Genomic DNA, 18,202 nt, shown 5'->3' with positions numbered 1-18,202 from the left:
TGGGCCATAGGTGGCTGGAGCCATGGAGCAGGAAGCGGAAGGCTCAAAGTCTCCCCTGTTTTTTGATGGAATTTCTGGGTGATTTGGGGCATGTGGTTTTACTATCCTGAGCCTCTGTTTCCTTTTCTGCAAAATAGGACAGATCCATCCACCCTGCCCTCTTAACAGGCTGGTTATGAAACCTGATGGAATAAGGAATGTGGAAGTATGCTCTAAACTGTAAAGTACTGTGCACATGATGGAGATATGGGAAGAGGAATTCCCATATTTAAAGTTCTTGTCCAGATGCACCCAAAGAAAATGGCCACATGCCACATCCATAACTACATCACTGTTAGGTGGAATCCTATAAAAACATGCTTTCTGTGACTTACTGATAAATCAGTGGTCTGATTGTACAAACAAGATTTCTAATGTTTCCTTGATTGCAATAGGCCCCATGCTTTGTGCATTTCTTCTTCTTCCCAAGAAGAAAAAGAATGGATTAAACTCTCAGTTGCCCAGAAGACAGTGACTTTTACCATTCCCTCTCAACCACGGGAAGCTTGGAGCACAGATGTCCCAGGGGGATCAGAGAGGGGTGGGCCAGTTAGACCCCAGGGCCCTTAAAGATTGTCCAGACCAGCCCCTTCTTGTTACAAGTGGGGAGCTGAGGCCCAGCTGAAGGAAGGAGCAGTTATGTTGAGTGCCGTCTTAACCATCATGGTGCCCGTGTTCAAGCCTGCATGGAAAGGTGTGCGTTTTGTACTTGTCACAAGTGGCATTGGCTGATGTGGCTTTTTATTAACCTCAAACATGTAATGAATATACATGGTATAAGACAGGCTGGCCTCTTAGGAAGCAGAAGGGACAGTAAATCAGGGGATGAACTTGCTCAGCGGCTTCTGAACAAGCCAGATCTAAGACAAAGAGCTTCCAACTCTAAGTCCTTTGACCAAATCGTCCAATGAAGACATTTTATTTTACTGTTGCCAGTGTGAGTCCTTGTGTTGTTGTTGTTTCTAAACTGGATACAAAGGCCTCTCCTATCCAAAGGCAAGAGGATTCCTGTACAACTGAACCATGAACAATAACCAAAGCCCATTTATTAATCCAGAAATCTGCCATGTTGATTCTTTTGGGAAATAGACTTTATAGAGTACCTACCCTCTACCCAGCATCCAGCCCCATTCTAGGGATACACATGAATACAGCCTGTCCCTTTGTAAATGCGGATGGGCTAGGGACGGGGAGGGGATGGGACTCAGCATGTGTGTGTACTATCCTTAACCAGGTTTCCTTCAGGAATGCTCAGAAAATAACACTTGTGTTAGGATGCATTTGGTTTCCAATATATTTTAGATGTTTTGATTTTACAAGATTTCCCCCATCCAAGTGGAGCACATCCTGTCAGAAGTGTGTGTGTGAGCACGTGTGTGTGTGAGCATGTCTGTAAAATCACGCATCTATGAGACCATGTGTGTGAGTGTGTGAGCACATGTCTGTAAGATCATACATGTATGAGAGCAGGTGTGTGCATGTGGGTAAGATCATGTGTGTGTATGAGAGCATGCATGTGAGAGTGTGTGAGTGCATGTGTGTGTGAGTGCATGCATGCATGAGTGACCCCACTCAGCAAAGTGACCACCCAGTCATCTCTCAGGGGAGAGACTTGAGAAGCCACTGTGTTGACCTTCATCTGTCTCGAGATACTTACTCTGGGTGATAGTGTTGCATTACTGGACCATTTAACTAGTTTAAGATAATACGACCAACCACTTTAAAAGTCAGAGTTTTTAATTAATGCATTTACTTTTCGATGCCCTATCTCCCACTCACAGAAAGTCTTTCTTAATTAGCGTCACTCTTTTCTGGTGCTCACATTGCATTCCTGTTCTGGGGAGGCGAGCCTCCAGAGGTGAGGTGGCTGCCTGCCACCCCATGGTGGCCAGGGTGGCTAGGGCTCCAGCCACTGCTGTGAGTACACTTGTTCTGTGTGGGCACCCGACAGCTGGCAGTGCTTTTCCTGGCGGCCCACCGTGAGGTTGGCACCACGTGGACGAGGAGTGTGAGGTTGGGGCTGAGAAGTGGCTGCTCTGCAGCCCGGCTAGTGTTTAGCCCCAGGTCTGTTTGAACCCCGACCTCTGGCCCTTGGCCCTCCTGCTCCTGCTGTACAGCATTTAGGGCCCAATAGTATATTGTACTATATTAGTACAATATTTTAATTTGATTTAATGATTTAATGGCTTTTTTAAAAATAGTAAGAAAAACATAGAAGAAAGGAAGCAAATGGAAAATTGAAAACAGCGGGGCAGGATAGGACTGAAGCAGAAGAACTCTTTCTGCACAGTCAGGGACAAACATGGGACAGGCAGGAGCAGTGGGACATGGAGCGCAGACAGGACCTGGGCACTGGGGTGCTCCTGAGCCTGCTGCAGGCGGTCAGGGGGCCCGTGACTTTAGTGAAGCAGGTGCGGTTCCAGCGGTGGTCAGTCCCGTCTGCATACCGAGAGTGGGTTCGAGGCTGCCTCGCCATCGGACTCTGTGGGAGTTAGGTGAGGCCACGCTGACGTGGGGCGCAGAGCAGCAGCACTCCAGTGGTAGGTCCCCTCGATGGAGCGACGCTATGCTCGGTTTTACACTGCTCAAGATGAATTCAGAGAAAACCAGAACACCTCCCCCGACACCTCCTCCCGGGAAGCTGAGCATCCAGATGCAGGGACGGGGCTGGCTGTGTCATTTGTAGGCCAAGGGGGGGCTCTGAGACAGCCATGGGCCCAGAAGGCAGGGGGTGGCAGCTCAGCCCCACACCTGCAGCCACCTGCTAGTGGAGGGGTGCTCACTCCATCGCCCTGCCAAACCAGTCAGGACACATGGCTCCGTGGGACATGCACGTGGTTCCTCTGGTCCCTGGTGTAAAACGGGAAGCAACCACTTCTCGTGTCTCTCTGGGATTCCTTTATGGTGGAATCGAGGCTCATTTTTGGTTTTGGGGTCCTGTCTTGGGAGGGAAAGGAAGGTAGGTGGGGCATGGGTCCAGAAAGAAAATCAGAGGATGCATGCCTCCAGCAGAGGTCCCCAGGCTCACCTCAGAGGGCTCCTCGTGGCAGATTCCAGGCTCGGGAGGAAGGAACCGCCTTGTTTGATGGGATAGACACACTCAAGCTCATTTCCTGGGTCGTCCTGAGTAGGCCTGTCTTCTCCCGACACTCTGAGACACCGTGCTGCCAACTAGCCTCAAAGCTGTTCTCTTGTTCACTCCTAACTTCTCAGACCTGGACTCCCTGGTGTATCACAGCATCCACATATATTACCTCACGCAACCCTTGCGCCTCAGGGGTGGGCGTCATTTGCCCATTTTACAGATCAGGAAACTGAGGCTCAGAGCTATCCAGGAAGCAGGCTGCAAATAATACAAAGTGCCAGACTCCTGTATTCTCCTGCTCCTGCTCCCATGTCTCGGCATCCGCAGTGTATGTTGTGGGCTGGCACGTTTGGCCCGTGGAAAGCCCTTGGTGATGGAGTGTGGCTGAGCTGATTACACCTGGCAGAGCCTTTGCAGAGGAAACTTGCTAAATCCTGGTGGGCTGTCATCCTCATGAGGTAGTGGGGCCATTTCTTAAGCCATGAGGTTGCTCCCCAGCCAGAACGCATCTAGCCCAACCTGTTGCCCACAGCTGTGTGACGTCCTCAAACCCAGGGTGGCCTCTGGTTCCCATGGCCCGAGCCCCAGGGGCTGGGATTTCATATCCCAAAGAGCCCTTTGTTGTCTTTGTACTTGCAAATGACCCCCACCGTATTGGCCCACTTGGGGCTACCAAGGGGTCTCAGGGGTGCGCTCACTGACCGTCACCAGAGGGCCCAGCCCTGGAGGCCTTCTCTGGGTTGGACTTTGACTGTGCTTGGAGCTTTGAGTCCCCACTGGCCTAATCATCTCTAGAGCTTGTGGGGTAGCTGCCAAGACTCACGGCTGATGTATGGTCAGACCCTCGGGGCTCTGCTGCCCAGCAACCGCCACTCTCTGGGCAACAGGCAAGCCCTGGCCATGGGCATGCATCCATCCTGCCCTCTGCCTCTGTCCATCATGACACCCCTCACGCAGGTTCACCATAAATTTGTCTCTGCCAGTGGAGAGAGCAGGGTGTTTATTTTCACCTTGGAAAATCACTGTCTCTCCTGGAAGAAGGAGAAACAGGTAGCCGTCCGCAGTAACAAAATGTCCGTGAATCCAGAACACTCTTCAACTGTGACCTTATCTTGTCAAGGTCCTGTAGCCCAATCCCCAATTTCCAAGCTCTCGGGCCTGATGTCAGCCTTGTCCTTGATGGTGCACAAGGCAGGGTGCTCCAAAAGGCTGGAAGGTCCAAGCCCTCCGCAGGCTGCAGGTAAGGAGCCCACCCTTGGCGTGTCCTTACCGTGGCCTCAGTTTCCGTGGGGGGTGGGAAAGGACCCTGGGGTTTCCCTTTAATTGTTCCATGCATGGGGTCCATGTCTGAGGATGAAAAGTCCTCGGGTGGATGCTAAGAACTGTCAGGATGCTCGTGTGTGATTTACATGTTCATACTTGCTTGGAGATCATGTCAGCCCCACTGGGTGACAACCCCCCCACCCCATGCCACCAAAAAAAAAAAAAGGCTGGTAGAGAATAGAGACACCTCACTTCTCAGCTCTAAATGGTGTTCCTGGTAGACATGCTGCGGCAAAGTGAACTTGTGCTTGTTCTGGTCCACTGAGGTCACCTCTGGTCGTATGTTGTACCTCCTTTGCCCCGCTTCGTGGGCTTTCTCCAGCAGCAGAACTCACTGGCCCTCTGTGTTTTGTGGGCAGCAGACAGTGAGGGGGGCAGAAGGAGGACCTCGGAGACAGACCACCTGGGTTCAAATGTCAGCCTCTGCCACCCCCGATGCATGGTCTTGAGCAAGGCATGCCGTGTCTCTGAGCTTCAGTCTCCCGATCTGTGAAAGGGGTGGCGTGGGGATAAGCAGGAGTGCCCATGAAGCGCCCGGCTGAGTGGGACACAATAAGCCCTGGTTGGCCAAACCCTCCTGTCACTTTGGGGTTAAACCAGGAATTAGAGAGTGTGTTCTTCAAAATGCCAAGTGGCTGCATCTAAAAACATGGCTTGATCTCAGGAATGGGGGCTTGGCTGGAGTTTCCAGACCACGTCACTTCGCACACTTGCTCTTGGTTTGAAGAACCATCACATGTGAAGGCCCGCGGGGTCTCCCCCACCCCCATGGGAGGATTCTCTAATGTGTCCCGCTCCCTGGCTCTGCAAAGGCTCTCATACTGTTGTCCTCGGCTTGATTCCGTTCTGTTTCTGACATAATGTGAAGTGGGTACTCTGGCGGGGAAGCCCAGGCTAGACGGTGTATCTCCTTGACAAGCCGCCTCTTCCCTTCCAGCCGTCAGGCGACCGGATGGAGAGGACAGAATGTTCGAGCAAGATAACAGGAAGGTAATGCGGAGGCAGGTCTGGTTGAGAGCAGCCTCACCCAGAGGCGGTCTGGTTCTGTGGGAGTCCCCAGCCGTAACCTCAGGATCCCTCTCTTGGTTCTGCCCCACAGGGCCCCATGAGGCTACACGTGGCAGGGACCAGATTTCAGAGGTGGCCCCCGCCAGCCTGAGACTAGCACACCTCCTGCCAAAGTCATGTTCCGTACCTGTGTAACCGGGTTATGGCTCTTGGCACCAAGGAGATGTCTGAAAAAAAAGGAGAATTAATCCAAGTGCAATGTGGGGGCATCTGGGGTGCTGGCTCGAGACCAGGCTAGACAGAGGTTCCCTGTAAAGGGTCCGAGGGTAAAGAGTGAGGCTCTGGGGCCTGGGTGGTTCTTCTGGAGAGGGTGCACCAGGCTGCAGCACATCATCTCCAAAAAGCAGGCTGCGAGCAGGGTGCAGGGTTTGGTCCCCAGGCTGAGTCTTGCATTGCACCCTGGCTCCAGGGTGAGGCCCCTTGGCTTGTCCTTAAGGGAGGGAGGTGTGTGTGGAGGGAGTGCATGCTTGGCTCCCCAGGGCGCCCCCAGGAGGAGCCGGTTGGGCCCCTGGCCGTCCTGACCTGTGCGACAGGGCAGTGTCATCGCGGAGGGCCTCGGAATTCATGTGGCTTTTTCTTTCCCCCCCAGCAGAAGACCAGCTGGCTGATTCTCAAGGGGGATGCAGACAGTAGGACTAACTCTCCAGACCTAGACAGCCAGTCTTTGTCCCACAGTAGCGGGACCGATAGAGACCCTCTCCAAACAATGCAAGGGGACAACTTTTACTCACGTGAGTGGTTCTTTTGAGCAAGGCACTGTAAACATGGCATGAAAGGCCTCACAGCAGAAGGGCCCCACAATTTGAAACCCATCCCAGACCTAACTAAGCCTTGCTCGTTAAGAAATATAAGAGCAGACCCGGTTAGGAGAGAGGACCGTCTTCTGTTTGGGGTCCCCTGGACATCATTAGCTAGCTTGCGGCCAGTGGGTGTGCCGGTGTCTCCTGGACAAATCAGGCTCCTGAGTTTTCTTGCAAAGAAGGCTTCCTGGGCTACCAGGCTGGAAGCTGAGGGCCCGTTTCCCTCCAGAGCTGACGTAAGCATGGTCCAGGTTGGTGAGTCCAGACTGGGAGTCGATGACAGGGCACTGCCACCCGGCCCTCATCCTGAGCAAGGACCCGGGGAGTGGGGCCTTCCCATCTGCAGGGAGCACAGTAACCAGTGACAGCAGCCTGACTCTGGGGTCAGGAGGGCTGAATTAGGAGTGATTTCCAGATGTAGGGCAATGCTCCACATCATGTTCTCTATTTATAGAGGCTGCAAATTGTAGGGGAAAAGCCAGCTATGGTATGATGCCCTCAGGGGACCTGGATGTTATCTTTGGGTCCCAGAGGGTGGTCTCCTGTGGACAAGCGTGAGGCTTAGCTTGGATGCAGAGGGTGGAGATGGGTGTGAGAAGGCAGAGCACAGATGCCGGCTTGGCCGTGAGACAGGCCTGAGCTCCGATCCGGGTTCACCACTGATGAGCCACAGGACCCCGGGCCGCTCCCCCACTGCTGGACCTCAGTTTCCCCTGTCTGCTTGGCCAGGTCAGTAGAGACCAGAGGAGGTGACACAGGTACGCAGCCAGCACTCTGCCTGGCCCATAGTAGATGCTCAGCAAACAGACTGTCATCGTCATCCTCATCCTCATGACTATGAACTGTAACCTGTCCTACAAATGAAAGTATTCTGTGGGAGGAGGAAGGGGTGAAGAAGCCCGGGCATTGCCATTTGTCAAAGAAGAGCTCAAAGCAAAGCAAAGGTGCATTGTTCTGTGTCTGATCTTTGTAAGCAGACATCTGTGAGCCCTTGTGCCTCCAGCCCTGCCTGGGGTCCAGCCCATGTGGGGCTCTCTGGGCTGGCACATGGGGTAGATGTCACCACGGGAAGGCTGCGTCAGAAAGTCCCCCAGAGTGACTCTTCCGAGGTGGTGGTGTGCTCCTCCTGGGGCAGATCTGGGAAGGACGCAGCAGGCTGCTCATCCCACCTGCAGGCAGGGTGCCCAGGTCCAGGGCCGGTCATGGCACAGACCAGCCATACAGCTGCAGCACGGCCACCAGCCCCTCTCTGCTCCCAGGCACCCACTGGCCTGGGCACCATAGGACTTGCACACGGGCCCTGGGCCACGGGCCTAGACCATGGGCCTTGCTGCTCTGTGTTCCCTTTCTCCTACTGGCAGTTGTATTGGAAGGTGATGGGCTCCTGTTGCGCCGGCTCCACAGCACCGCGGCCGCCCTTCTGCACCTGTGGGGTGTCATGGTGTGACCCACAAGGCCCAGGAGCTCTCAGGAAGCCAGTGTCTGGGGACCTGAGGGTGGCCTTTTATGGCTTCCTATCCTCTCCTTGCTGGGTGGTGCTAGGCCCCCACCTCCTGCTGACGCAGATATCCCCACTTCTGTTTGCAGCCCATCTGAGGGAGGAGGGGGGCACCATGTCGGGAGAAGCCTGCCCAGGAGGGGGCCTCCCTGTGCCGCTCACCCTCCCTGTCACTTTTGCGTGCTGCCTTCACCCTGGTGCACTGCCTCCTTGCCCGCACATGCTGGGACAGAGTGCCCCAGGGCTGTCCCAGGAGTCTCATAGGTGGGAGGACACCCCTTCCCCATGGGGACCACAGGCTGTGTGCACTGTTTTGACTGGCCAGTCACACACCTGCAAGGTCTTGTTTCAGCTCGTCCTCTCCCCATCGCTGATGTCTTCCCGTCACTAGCAGCTAGGGCAACCACAGGTGGGGACACTGATGCTTCCCCTTCAGGGTGCACCTGGCCTGTAGGAAGCGCTGCACCTGGCCTGCGGGAAGTACCGCACCTGTGTCAGAATCCATGCTCTAACTGGGGAGATTCCTCCAAAGGAATCTTCTCCAAAGTAGAAATGTGTGTATATGTATGCGTGTATATGCGTGTGTATGCGTGTGGGTATACATGTACATGTGTGTGCATGCCTGTATGCGTGTGGGTGTACGTGTGTGTGCACGTGGCCTTCCCCTTCACTGATGCCTGCTTAAGATGATTATGATGGTTCTGTCATTCCTTCGCTTTCTACGGTGTTCTGATGCCGGTTCCTCTGAGTGAGAAATCCACTGTGCAACTGCTACAACTGTGCCTTTACTTCCATCCTGAAGACGTTGCCTTGTTTCCTGATGTGCATGGGAATAGCAGCCAGGACGCAGGCTACTGGTCATGCCTACATCAAGCGTGCCTTGCTATGTGCTAGCCTGTTGAGAAATTGGGGCAGGATGGGCAGCGCTCATAACCTGAGGGGGATGTCCCCTCCTTTCTCGGGGCTCCTTCGACTCCCCCCAAGTAGCTCCCAAAGCGATTCCCTTGACACCAGTTCCATTTGGAAAGAACTGTGATTGCACAGAGCATTTGCACACAGCAAGGCACGCCCACCCGCATCGCTGGGACATCCATCTGTAGCGCGCCCAAGGAAGGTAGGATTGTGACACTCAACACAGTGGACGCTCAATAAATGTTTGTTGAATTGAGATGCATTAAATTCAACGGGTATTTATTGAGCACCCACTCTGTGCCAGACGCTGTGTGGGGCGCCAAAGGGGACACCGAGAAGACAAGAGCAGCCCCTGCCCCGGAGAAGCACGCAGGGAGCTAAGAGAGGCAGAGACGCCAACGGGAGCAAGCACACGTGCATATCCCGCCACCACCCGCCCGGGGCCTCTGTGGGCTAATGGAGCGGGGGCACAACTCATCCCACTCATGACACCATCAGCACATCTCACCCAACACTGAACTCATCATTCAGTCATTCATCCATCCCTCCACCAAACATTTATTGAGCACCTACTATGTGCTGGACATGGTGCTAGGCAGCAGAGAGGCAGAGGTGAGTGTGGCTCAGGCCCCGTTCCCCAGCAGAGATGCAGATGACTGAGCAGCTGTGACAAGACACTCGTCTTTCGGGCACTGCCATCTCCGCCAAAGAGGGCCTCAGTGAAGTCCATGTTGTATTATAGTTACTTGTATTTTCCTTTATTCTACACCTCCTGCCTCACCTGGACAGTGTGTGTGGTATGCTGTGCTACCAGCGAACCTGATTTCCACACAGGGAGGGGATGGTGTTGAGTTTTTGTTATATGAAGAGGGTCTTGAGCCTTACAGGATGACACTCATCGTCCTCAGAAGAACACAAGGTGACGTAGGCCTCCTCTCCCATAAGACAAAGGCACAGAGGGCTGGGGATCCCACCCAGGAGACTCAGTGACCCCTAGAAAGAGAACCCAGCGTTTCTGAAGATGCAGGTCCCTCCTGAGGCCCCAGCACATGAGCAGATTGGAGGAGGGAGCCTGAGGCAGCACAGATGGTGGTCCCGTGGCTTTGGCTTTTGTGTCACCTTCTGTGTGTCCTGCCCTGTGGGGTCCTGTGTTTGATGAGACATGCTTGTCTTCACCTGCTGCCCACCGCTGCCGGGGCCCTGGTCTGGGGCCAGGCTCCCTCCCAGCACCCACCGGGCGTGAGATTTCCGTGAACAGGAGAGAAGCGGGCTAGAGGCTCGGTCAGAAATTGGCCTTTCTCCTGTCACCTGTCATTCCTCTGAAGTGGTAACAACACTCATTCCCGCATTTCCTAGTCCATGAGCCAGAAAATGAGGCACCATGATTTGCTGCGTGCCGATCTCGTGGTGAGAATGCCCCGTGGACAGCAGCGTGCCTGGCCTAGGTGTGCCCGTGGCCCCAGGGATAGAAACCACAAACATCAGTACTGAAGCACACCAGTGCCATCTCCTTGTTTACAACAGGCAGGACGAGGCCTAGCCTTCCACAAATACTTCCTGAGCACCTGCTGTATTCCAGCACTGTGGTGGGTGCTGGGGGTAGAGCAGAGGCTCACATGGATGAGCCCCAGGAGCCGGCATGCTAGTGGGGAGGGGACTGAGACCAGAACAATGTTACAAAGTGTGCATCAGTGCTGTGCAGGTAAGGAGGCCAGGAGGAGCTGGGGCACTCGGGGTGGGGAAGCCCATATCTGAGCAAGACTCAAAGGGGATGTAGGCTCCAACAGTGAGGGTGCTTGCGGGAAGCCTGGTGGGTTTGTGGGACAGCAAGGGGGCTATGCGGTAGGGGTGAAGGCTGCGACATTCAGGGCCACGGAGGACTTGGTCACCTGGGGAGGACTCCAGCCTAGCATGCAAATGGAGACGTGATCCTGGAGGGATCCCCACAGAGCCCTGACCTCGTCTGATGGAGGTTTTGGTAGGCCTGAGTGGGGGTATGAAAGACTGTATGAGGGGATTGCCATCATCCAGATTGGGGGACAGTGACTTGGGAGGGTGTCCTAGGGAGTTGTCCTAGGCGCATGTCCCAGGAGGTTCCTATGGGGAAGGTGTCCTGGGGGGCTGTGCTAGGGAGAGGTATCTTAAAGGGGTGTCTCGGGGGAGTGTCCTCGGGGAGAGGGTCCTATGAGGAGAGTGTCCTGAGGGGTTGCCCTGGGGGGAGGAGGATCTTGGGGGAATGTCCTAGGAGTGGGAATCCTGCTGGGTGCTGGGTGGGGGGTGTTCTAAACAGCATAAACAGCACGTACAAGCATGCCAAGGCAAGAGGCAGGGTGGCCATTTGGGAAATAGGAAGTCAGTGGGGTGGCAGAGGAGGGACTAGCTGAGCTGGTCCGTGTAGGATGCTGGGAAGCTGTCGTGTCTGCTAAGGAATGGGTCTGCAATGTAGGGCTATGAGCAGGGAGGTGAGGCAGTCCGTTGTGCATATTTAAAACAAGGATGGGCCACTTCACAGAGGACAAACTGGAGGCTGCTGGCCCAGCACAAGGGGTTGGGGTTTCCATGTAAGCAGCAGAAAGGCACCTTGAGTGGTCTGAATGGCAGGACCATGTGTGAGCGTTAGGTGTGCACATGAGGGACGGAATCAGGAATGGCATGGGGGTAGTTCTGGCTCAGATGGAGGCACCTTTATGCAGAGATAAGGAAAGAACAAGGTGGTTCTTCATGTGGAGTCAGAAACCTGGACGTCAAGGCTGAGCTGCCCGGAGGTGGACGGATGGGCTGGGAGCAGAGTCCCTGTGGGTCCTCAGCTCCCAGATGCAAATGCATAACCTGAAACCCAGGACTTCTTGCCTGATAAGCAGGTTCCTGAGCTTGCATTACTTTCTTCAAAGGCTCTGAGGCCCAAAGAAGGTGTGATTCTTCGGGTTCACTCCCAGTTCAGGTGGGGTGGTCCTCCTCCCATTTCCTGTCTCCTCCAAACACTGGAGGAAAGGGGGAGAGACAGAGTGAGCTGGTGGGGAAGCAGGTGGGCAAGGTGCTATGTCGTGTTGGGGTAGCAGGGGACCCAGGGGAGCTACCAGGGATTGAGAGAGCCAGGGCTAGGGGCTTGGGGCAGGGTGGAGGGACAGCCACCTGGCATCCAACAGGTGTTTAGGTCACCTGGTACAGGGGGTGCTAGGGAGGGTGTGGCCTCAAGGTAGATGGACAGACTGCTCTCTGCCCCTGCTGCTGGCCAGCCCCAGAGAAAGCAGGGGGCACTGCAGACATCAGGAGGGGACCCTTGCCCAAAGAACACTGTTGGCTCTTCATCGTAGAGACCACCCCCAGCTGCGAGAGCAGGGCACCCGTGGGCAAGGCCTACCACCATTTCATGGGGTTTGGCTGAAGACTCTGCTTTTAGCAAAATTCCCTGTGGCCCCTGTTTCCAGCAGGATTGCCCTCTGGGACTAGAGAGCATATGACCTCTGATTTGTAGGCAGGGGCACGAGCCACAGGCAATTGGATGCTCATGGAAAGGAGCCAGTGTTTCAGGACCCCCTTTGCTCCCCTTGTCTGCCTTGGGGTCTTGAGACACACCCACCCAGCCGGATGCTCTCTCCCCTCCCCCAACCCGGGGTGGGGGACTCTTTATCTATAACCTTCCCTGTCCCTTCTCCTCTGTGGACTGTTAGCCCCTGGGGAGCAGGGTCCAGGGAGGATGCCCCATGCCTCCCTCATTTGCATGTGGCAGCTTCTCAGTGAGTGCTCAACAGAGCACTGGGTGAGCTGGGCTTTCCCGGAGCAGCACCATTCTCCCTTCATGGGACGACATTGCTTCTGCTGGGGTGGAGGGGATGATGGTGGTTGCTGCTGACACAAGCAGCAACATTGTCCATGAGACCACAGGACGGGTCAGCAGAGAGTGCTGGATCTGAGTGCTGGTCCACTTGGGCTCGAATCCCAGATTGTCACTTGCTGTGTGACTTTGGGCATAAGAGCAAACTTGTCTGTGCATAAAATGGCCTCATCTGCAAAAATGGAGATGATTCAGTCCTCCTGGCAGGAAGCATCTGGACTTTGGAGCTCACATGTGAGCACTCCAGCATCCCATCACCTGAGCCTTGGAGGATGCCACAGCAGAGCATGGTCAAGTCCACAGGCCTGGTTGGGGTGAGCCTTCAGTGGCCCCCTCTTGCTTACTCCTGGAAGCCTGGAGCTTGGCTCATCCTAGGGCCTCCTATTCACAGTCACTTGGGGCTGAAGGCAAGTTCCAGCCCCTCCTGGACCCAAACCTGTATGAGACCGTGGAGATGTCCTATCCAGGCATTGGTGGAAAACCAGTCATGGCCCTGGCAAAACTGACAAAGATCTGCCCAGGGAAGTGCCTTGCTGATCAGAGCAATCCCTAGAGGTGGTGATGAGCTGATTATCTCCAGCTGCATTTGGAGTGGTTGTCTACCCCCAATGGCCCTCTCCTTACACATCCAGCAATCCAGCAGATACTCTAACCTCTGACGAGCCAGCTCAGAAGAGGTACAGACACAAGGAGATTGTGCCCAGGGTTCTGAGAGTGGTCCCAGCAGAATGCCAAGTGCAAGTCTGCCACAGATGGGCTCTTAAGAGGAGGTGGCAGGGGAGCCTGTCTGCACTGAGCATGGCACAGGGATGGCTGGGTGTCCAGCACTTACAGGGCTGATGATACTCATTGTTAGCCAGCTGCCGCCTCATCCCAGGTTCTTTCCAATGCACACCTTCTTTCTAATGCACACCCTCTCGAGGCCACCTGATGCTATCTGACATGCAGGTGCCCAGAAGACCCCCACACCTGCAAACCCATAGGGATGCAGAACTGCTGGTGCAGGTGGGATCACTGATTCCTGATGCCAGGAGTCCTAGGCTCTCATGTTTTCCTCTTCATGAGCAGAGGTTGACCTCATAGGGGCCATTTATTCTCCCTGGGCCTTGGCTTCCTCACCTGTAAAAGGAGATTCTGTGTCATACGTAGGCCCATGAGGGGCAGGTAAAGTCTCTGAATGTGTGGAGGGACTTTTTAAGCCATGGCTCCCAACCTCAGCTACACATGGGTCACTGGGACTTCTAAAATCTGCTGATGGCTCATCCCAGGCCCAGAGAGGCCAAGTCTACATGGCAGCCTGGTGAGGAGATAGTGGAGCCTCCTCTCTCCCTGCTTATCCCCACTAAGTAGAACCAACTCCTCCCCCCACCCCCAAAAAAATACAGCAGACATATTGCAGAAATCTCAAGGGTGGAAAGAAGAAGCCAGATGGCCAGAGACCCCAGGACTTGAGGAAAAACACAGGACTCATGTCTCCCACCTCCCGTGCAGTGGCACCAGGTGACCTGTAGGCATCTTCCTCCCTGGGCCACACCTGCAGATCTGAAGCAGGAAGGCACAAGTTAGCCTGGAAGGTGTGCCTGGGAGACCCTCTCCACCACAGCAGGTGTCTCCCACCCCTACGTTGGAGCACAGAGCAACCAGGGAAGCAGGTTTCACCCCATGGACAGTCCTGGTAATACCAGCCTGACTTGGCAGACCAGAAGAGCACTTTGACAAGCATTCTGAAAACCAGCTTATCCTCAGAACCACAGGCCATGACAAGCCAGGCCCCACATGCCAAACCCCAGGCTCTACCAGGATTCGGTGTCCCCTGATGTCATGTCCACAATGTCCAGGGGACAATCGAGGACTACTCCCTACACCAAGAGCCATGAAGGTAACAATTTGGTTTAGCAAAGACAAGTGACAGTTAGAGCAGTGACCATAACTGGATGTCAGGTTTCCTGGACAAGGCCATTAAGAGCAGCTACCAGAAAAATGCTTCAGCAAACAAGTACAAATTCTCTGGAAACAACTGAAAATAAAGGAAATTCTCACCAAAGAAATAGATGTTATCCGCAAAAAAAGAGAGTCACATGGAAACTATAAAACTGAAAGATAAAACAACCAAAATAAAAATTTCACCAGATGGATTCAGAAACAGTGTAGCAGAATACGGCAAAGGAGAGTCTGTGATCTCATAGATGGAGCAGCAGAAATGACCCAGTCTGAACACCAAAGAGAAAACAGCAGGAAAAAATGAATGGAGCTTCAGAGGTCCATGGGACAGGATCTGTATATCGTTAGAGTCCTGGAAGGAGAGGAGAGAATGGGTGGGAAAAGTATCTAAAAAGATGGCTGAACATTTCCCAAATGTGGCAAAAAACATAAACCTACAGATTCGAAAAACCATGAGAATCTCAATAGGACAAGTCCAAAGGGATGCACTCCAAAACCAGTTAGGATGATAACTGAACCGCTACAGTCTGAAGACAGAGGGTGGCAGATCCTGAAAGCCACTGCAACAGAAGACGGACACCCTGGGGGACAAGCCAACCTGGAGGCAGCAGATTTCTCATCAGAAACCATGGGGCCAGGAAGGGCATGCCTTCCACGTGCCGAGGGACGGTTGCTGTCCACGTGAATTCTACACTAGGGGAGCCTCTCCCTCAGGAATGAATGGGGAATGAAGAAATTCTCAAAGGAAGACTAAGTGTTTTTCACTGGTAGGTGTTGTTTGAAGAATTGTGGGCAGAAGTCGTCCAAGCAGAAAGGAAATGGTGTGAGAAGACATGGGGCTTCAGAGGAGAGAGAACATCGGAATAGGTAAAAATGTGGGGCAAATACCATGGACTATTCTCTTCACGAGGTTCTGAAATCCTGCTTGATGCTTGCAGCAGAATTTGTAACATGATGTGATATGGGCGCTCGAGGTAGGTAGAGAAGAGGAGATACCCAGGACAATTGTTAGAAAATCAGGAGAACAAAGTAACCTCAGGGGAGTAGGGTCTCTGCACTTCTTGCGACGTGATCAGATGCGGAGACCCACAGGTGGCATCCTGAGCACCTGTGACAGTGGTGCCTCCAGGTGAAGGATGGAGGTGAGGGCACTGCTGTTCTCGGGACCCTAAAGCTGTGGTGCCCAAACCTTAGAGTCCATCCGAATGCCCTGGAGGGCTCATACTACCACAGCTCGCTGGACCCCAGCCCCGGAACTCTGGGCTGGGGTGGGCCCTGTGAATTTGCCTCTCTAACCAGTTTCAGGCGTGCCTGATGCTGCTAGTCAGGGACCTCACTTTGAGAACCACTGCTCTAGCATCTTTGGCTGGTCGGGCACTCCCGTGTCTCAGTGGAGGGTCCCTCAGATCAACCCCACGGCCTCACTTCCCCAAGTATGCCTGGCTCTGAGTGTAAATTAGGAGGGACCCCAGGGCTGTGAGTCAGGGGGCCTGATCTTGCATCCCAGGGCTGGGTGACCTTGGGCAGGCCCCCCGACTCTGGGCCTCAATTCCCCTTCTGCAGAATGGGAGGTGTGAGGGAGGCAGGGAGGAACAGGGGCAGAGGCACGGCAGGGCTGGCCCCACGCCGCTCTTCTGTGTCCATCGCCACATCCCCTTTCTTTTGTATGTCAGAGTTTACATAAAATCCCATGCGGCAAGAGAATGCCTTGTTAAAAGAAGCTTGAACCCTGACTTTTGACTTTAATGTGGCAAAATGCCTTTCTCACCCACATCCAGCACCTTCCCATGGGGCATGTGGGGGCAAACACATGCCCGGGATAGGTTCCCCCGGCTGAGGCATCGCCTGCAGGCTTTTCTCCGTCCTCGCAGAGTTCGTGAGCCCTCTTGGAGGTGAAAGGCATCTGGCTGAGCATCCTTTGCTCAGAGGCGAGGCCCCCCTGGAATGGGTGGGTGAGCAGTTCTGTGCATGGCCCCCACCTCACCTTTGGAGGCCTGGTCCTTCGTCCTTTGTCCCATGAACACACACGGCCTTGTGAACACCCAGAGATGTGCTCCACCCCTCTGCCCTGATAAGCAGCCTGGTGGCTCCTGCGGTGGGAGCTGGCATTTGGCCCTGTGTGTTGTTGCTGAGCTGCTGGGTGCCAGGGACCCAGGCCAGGCCTCCTAAAGGTGATTCCCCTAGGGTAGGAGGGGTCCTGCCTCTTCAGGGGGCTAGGCCCTGCCACATGTTCTCCTCCTGAGCCTCTCTCTCCAGACACACTGCAGAGGCTAACTGGGAGATCTCAAACTCAGGGCACACGCAGGGCAGCCAGAGACATGAGCGATAGAGCTGGATCAGCTGTGGGGTTACTATGGTCTCAGACCAGCCCTTTTTTTTATTTCAAACGAAGTTGTAAATTAGGATTTTAATGTAAAATCACTCAATGGCAAATAGCTCAGGATCATTTAAAAAAGAAAAGTTTCCAGGCCACCTTTGGTTGGTGGCGGGCCCCCACGTCCCACCTCTGGCACAGGATGGCACAGCCCTACCCCCACACGAGGCCCCTTTCTGACAATGTCCCAGCTCTCTGGGTCTGCCAGATGCGGAGCTCAGCCTGGGTGACAGATGATGCCAAGGCCCGAGGCTGTCGGAGAACACAGGTGCCCACCCGGGCCAGGGTTGGCAAGAGGGTGCCACGGTGTTCCTGGTGTCATGGGCGGGCTCGGGGACATCCCGCCCTGGCCAGTTTCTTCCTCAGCCAGCACCCTGGGGACAGAGGTTCTGACTGTGGCAAGGGCGTGATCTTCAGGGGCCCCTCCGGCCGGGGCCGAGCCCTTCCTCCCCTGCCCGCCGAGCCCGTGTGCGTGTGTGACAGAGCTGTGCTGTGTCTGTTTCAGGATTCCCCTATTCCAAATCTGACCCTCTCCCAGGACACGGAAAGAATGGCTTGGACCACCGGGTAGGTACTCGACCCCTCCCTGGCTCGCGGTATACTAACCGTCACCTGCCGTGAGCCTGAGCGTGGTGCCCACAGCTTCTTAACCACACAGCTGGAAGGAGGGGCCCGGGGACCCTGCTCGCCCGCCGCCCCTGCCTGCTGCCCCGCCTGGGGGCCGTGCTGCTGCCTCTGCAGACCAGGGCCAGACCGGAACCGGGGCCCCCCTCCCTCCTGTCTAACCCCAGCCCCCAGCCCCCAAGGAGACCTCAGTGGGGGGGAGGGGGAGATGGGGCACACGGACTATGCAGACCCCCCGAGGCCTCCTGGTCCATGACCTTCTTCTGTGACTCAGAGCCTAATAAGGGGCTTAAAGGAGCAGCTAGTTCACGAGGCACGTGAGCCATGGGTCCACTTGTCTCCTGGAGTGCATCGGCCCCTCCCTGTTACCGCCCTCAGGACTGTCACCACTATCGCTGTCTTACCACCTGTGACTATTGCTGTCGCCCCTCATGCTGCCACTTGCACTATAATTATTCCTGGATCCCACACTCTGTAGCTGGCTTTCTCTGGCTGCTCCCAGCTAAGGGCTGGTTGGACTTCCCAGTCCTGTTTTCCCAATCTGGAACATTGGAATGTGAGCCCAGATCATTTGGCGCATGACTTGTCCCTATGGAGGGGCTGGGCTCATTTTCGTTGCTGTTCCCAGAGCTTCACTATCCTCAGTGAGGACCCCTGGGGCAGGGTGGGTGTGAGAGCACCAGGGCCTGTCTCCCCGCTACAC

General features: G+C 54.8%; 1 protein-coding gene across 31 annotated transcripts in view; it reads left to right on the top strand.

Moving 5' to 3' along the window:
• Positions 1-18,202, top strand: part of ABLIM2 (actin binding LIM protein family member 2) — a 141,845-nt gene that overhangs the window by 104,341 nt on the left and 19,302 nt on the right. For 12 of the 31 annotated variants that reach the window (XM_049108532.1, XM_049108548.1, XM_049108541.1 and 9 more), the window contains 3 exons: positions 4,245-4,364; positions 5,385-5,437; positions 6,105-6,246. In XM_049108532.1, the coding sequence (XP_048964489.1) occupies positions 4,245-4,364; positions 5,385-5,437; positions 6,105-6,246 (315 nt within the window). Of the gene's footprint in view, positions 1-137; positions 1,320-4,244; positions 4,365-5,384; positions 5,438-6,104; positions 6,279-7,044; positions 7,263-17,380; positions 17,443-18,202 lie in introns of those variants that run through there. The other 19 variants (XM_049108549.1, XM_049108544.1, XM_049108554.1 and 16 more) reach the window with 10 other exon arrangements.

The sequence above is a fragment of the Canis lupus genome, chromosome 3 (assembly GCF_003254725.2).
Source record: "Canis lupus dingo isolate Sandy chromosome 3, ASM325472v2, whole genome shotgun sequence".
In the NCBI taxonomy this organism is placed as follows: Eukaryota; Metazoa; Chordata; class Mammalia; order Carnivora; family Canidae; genus Canis; species Canis lupus.
Note: the sequence above shows the minus strand (reverse complement) of the source record. Positions and strands in the feature narration are given on the sequence as shown.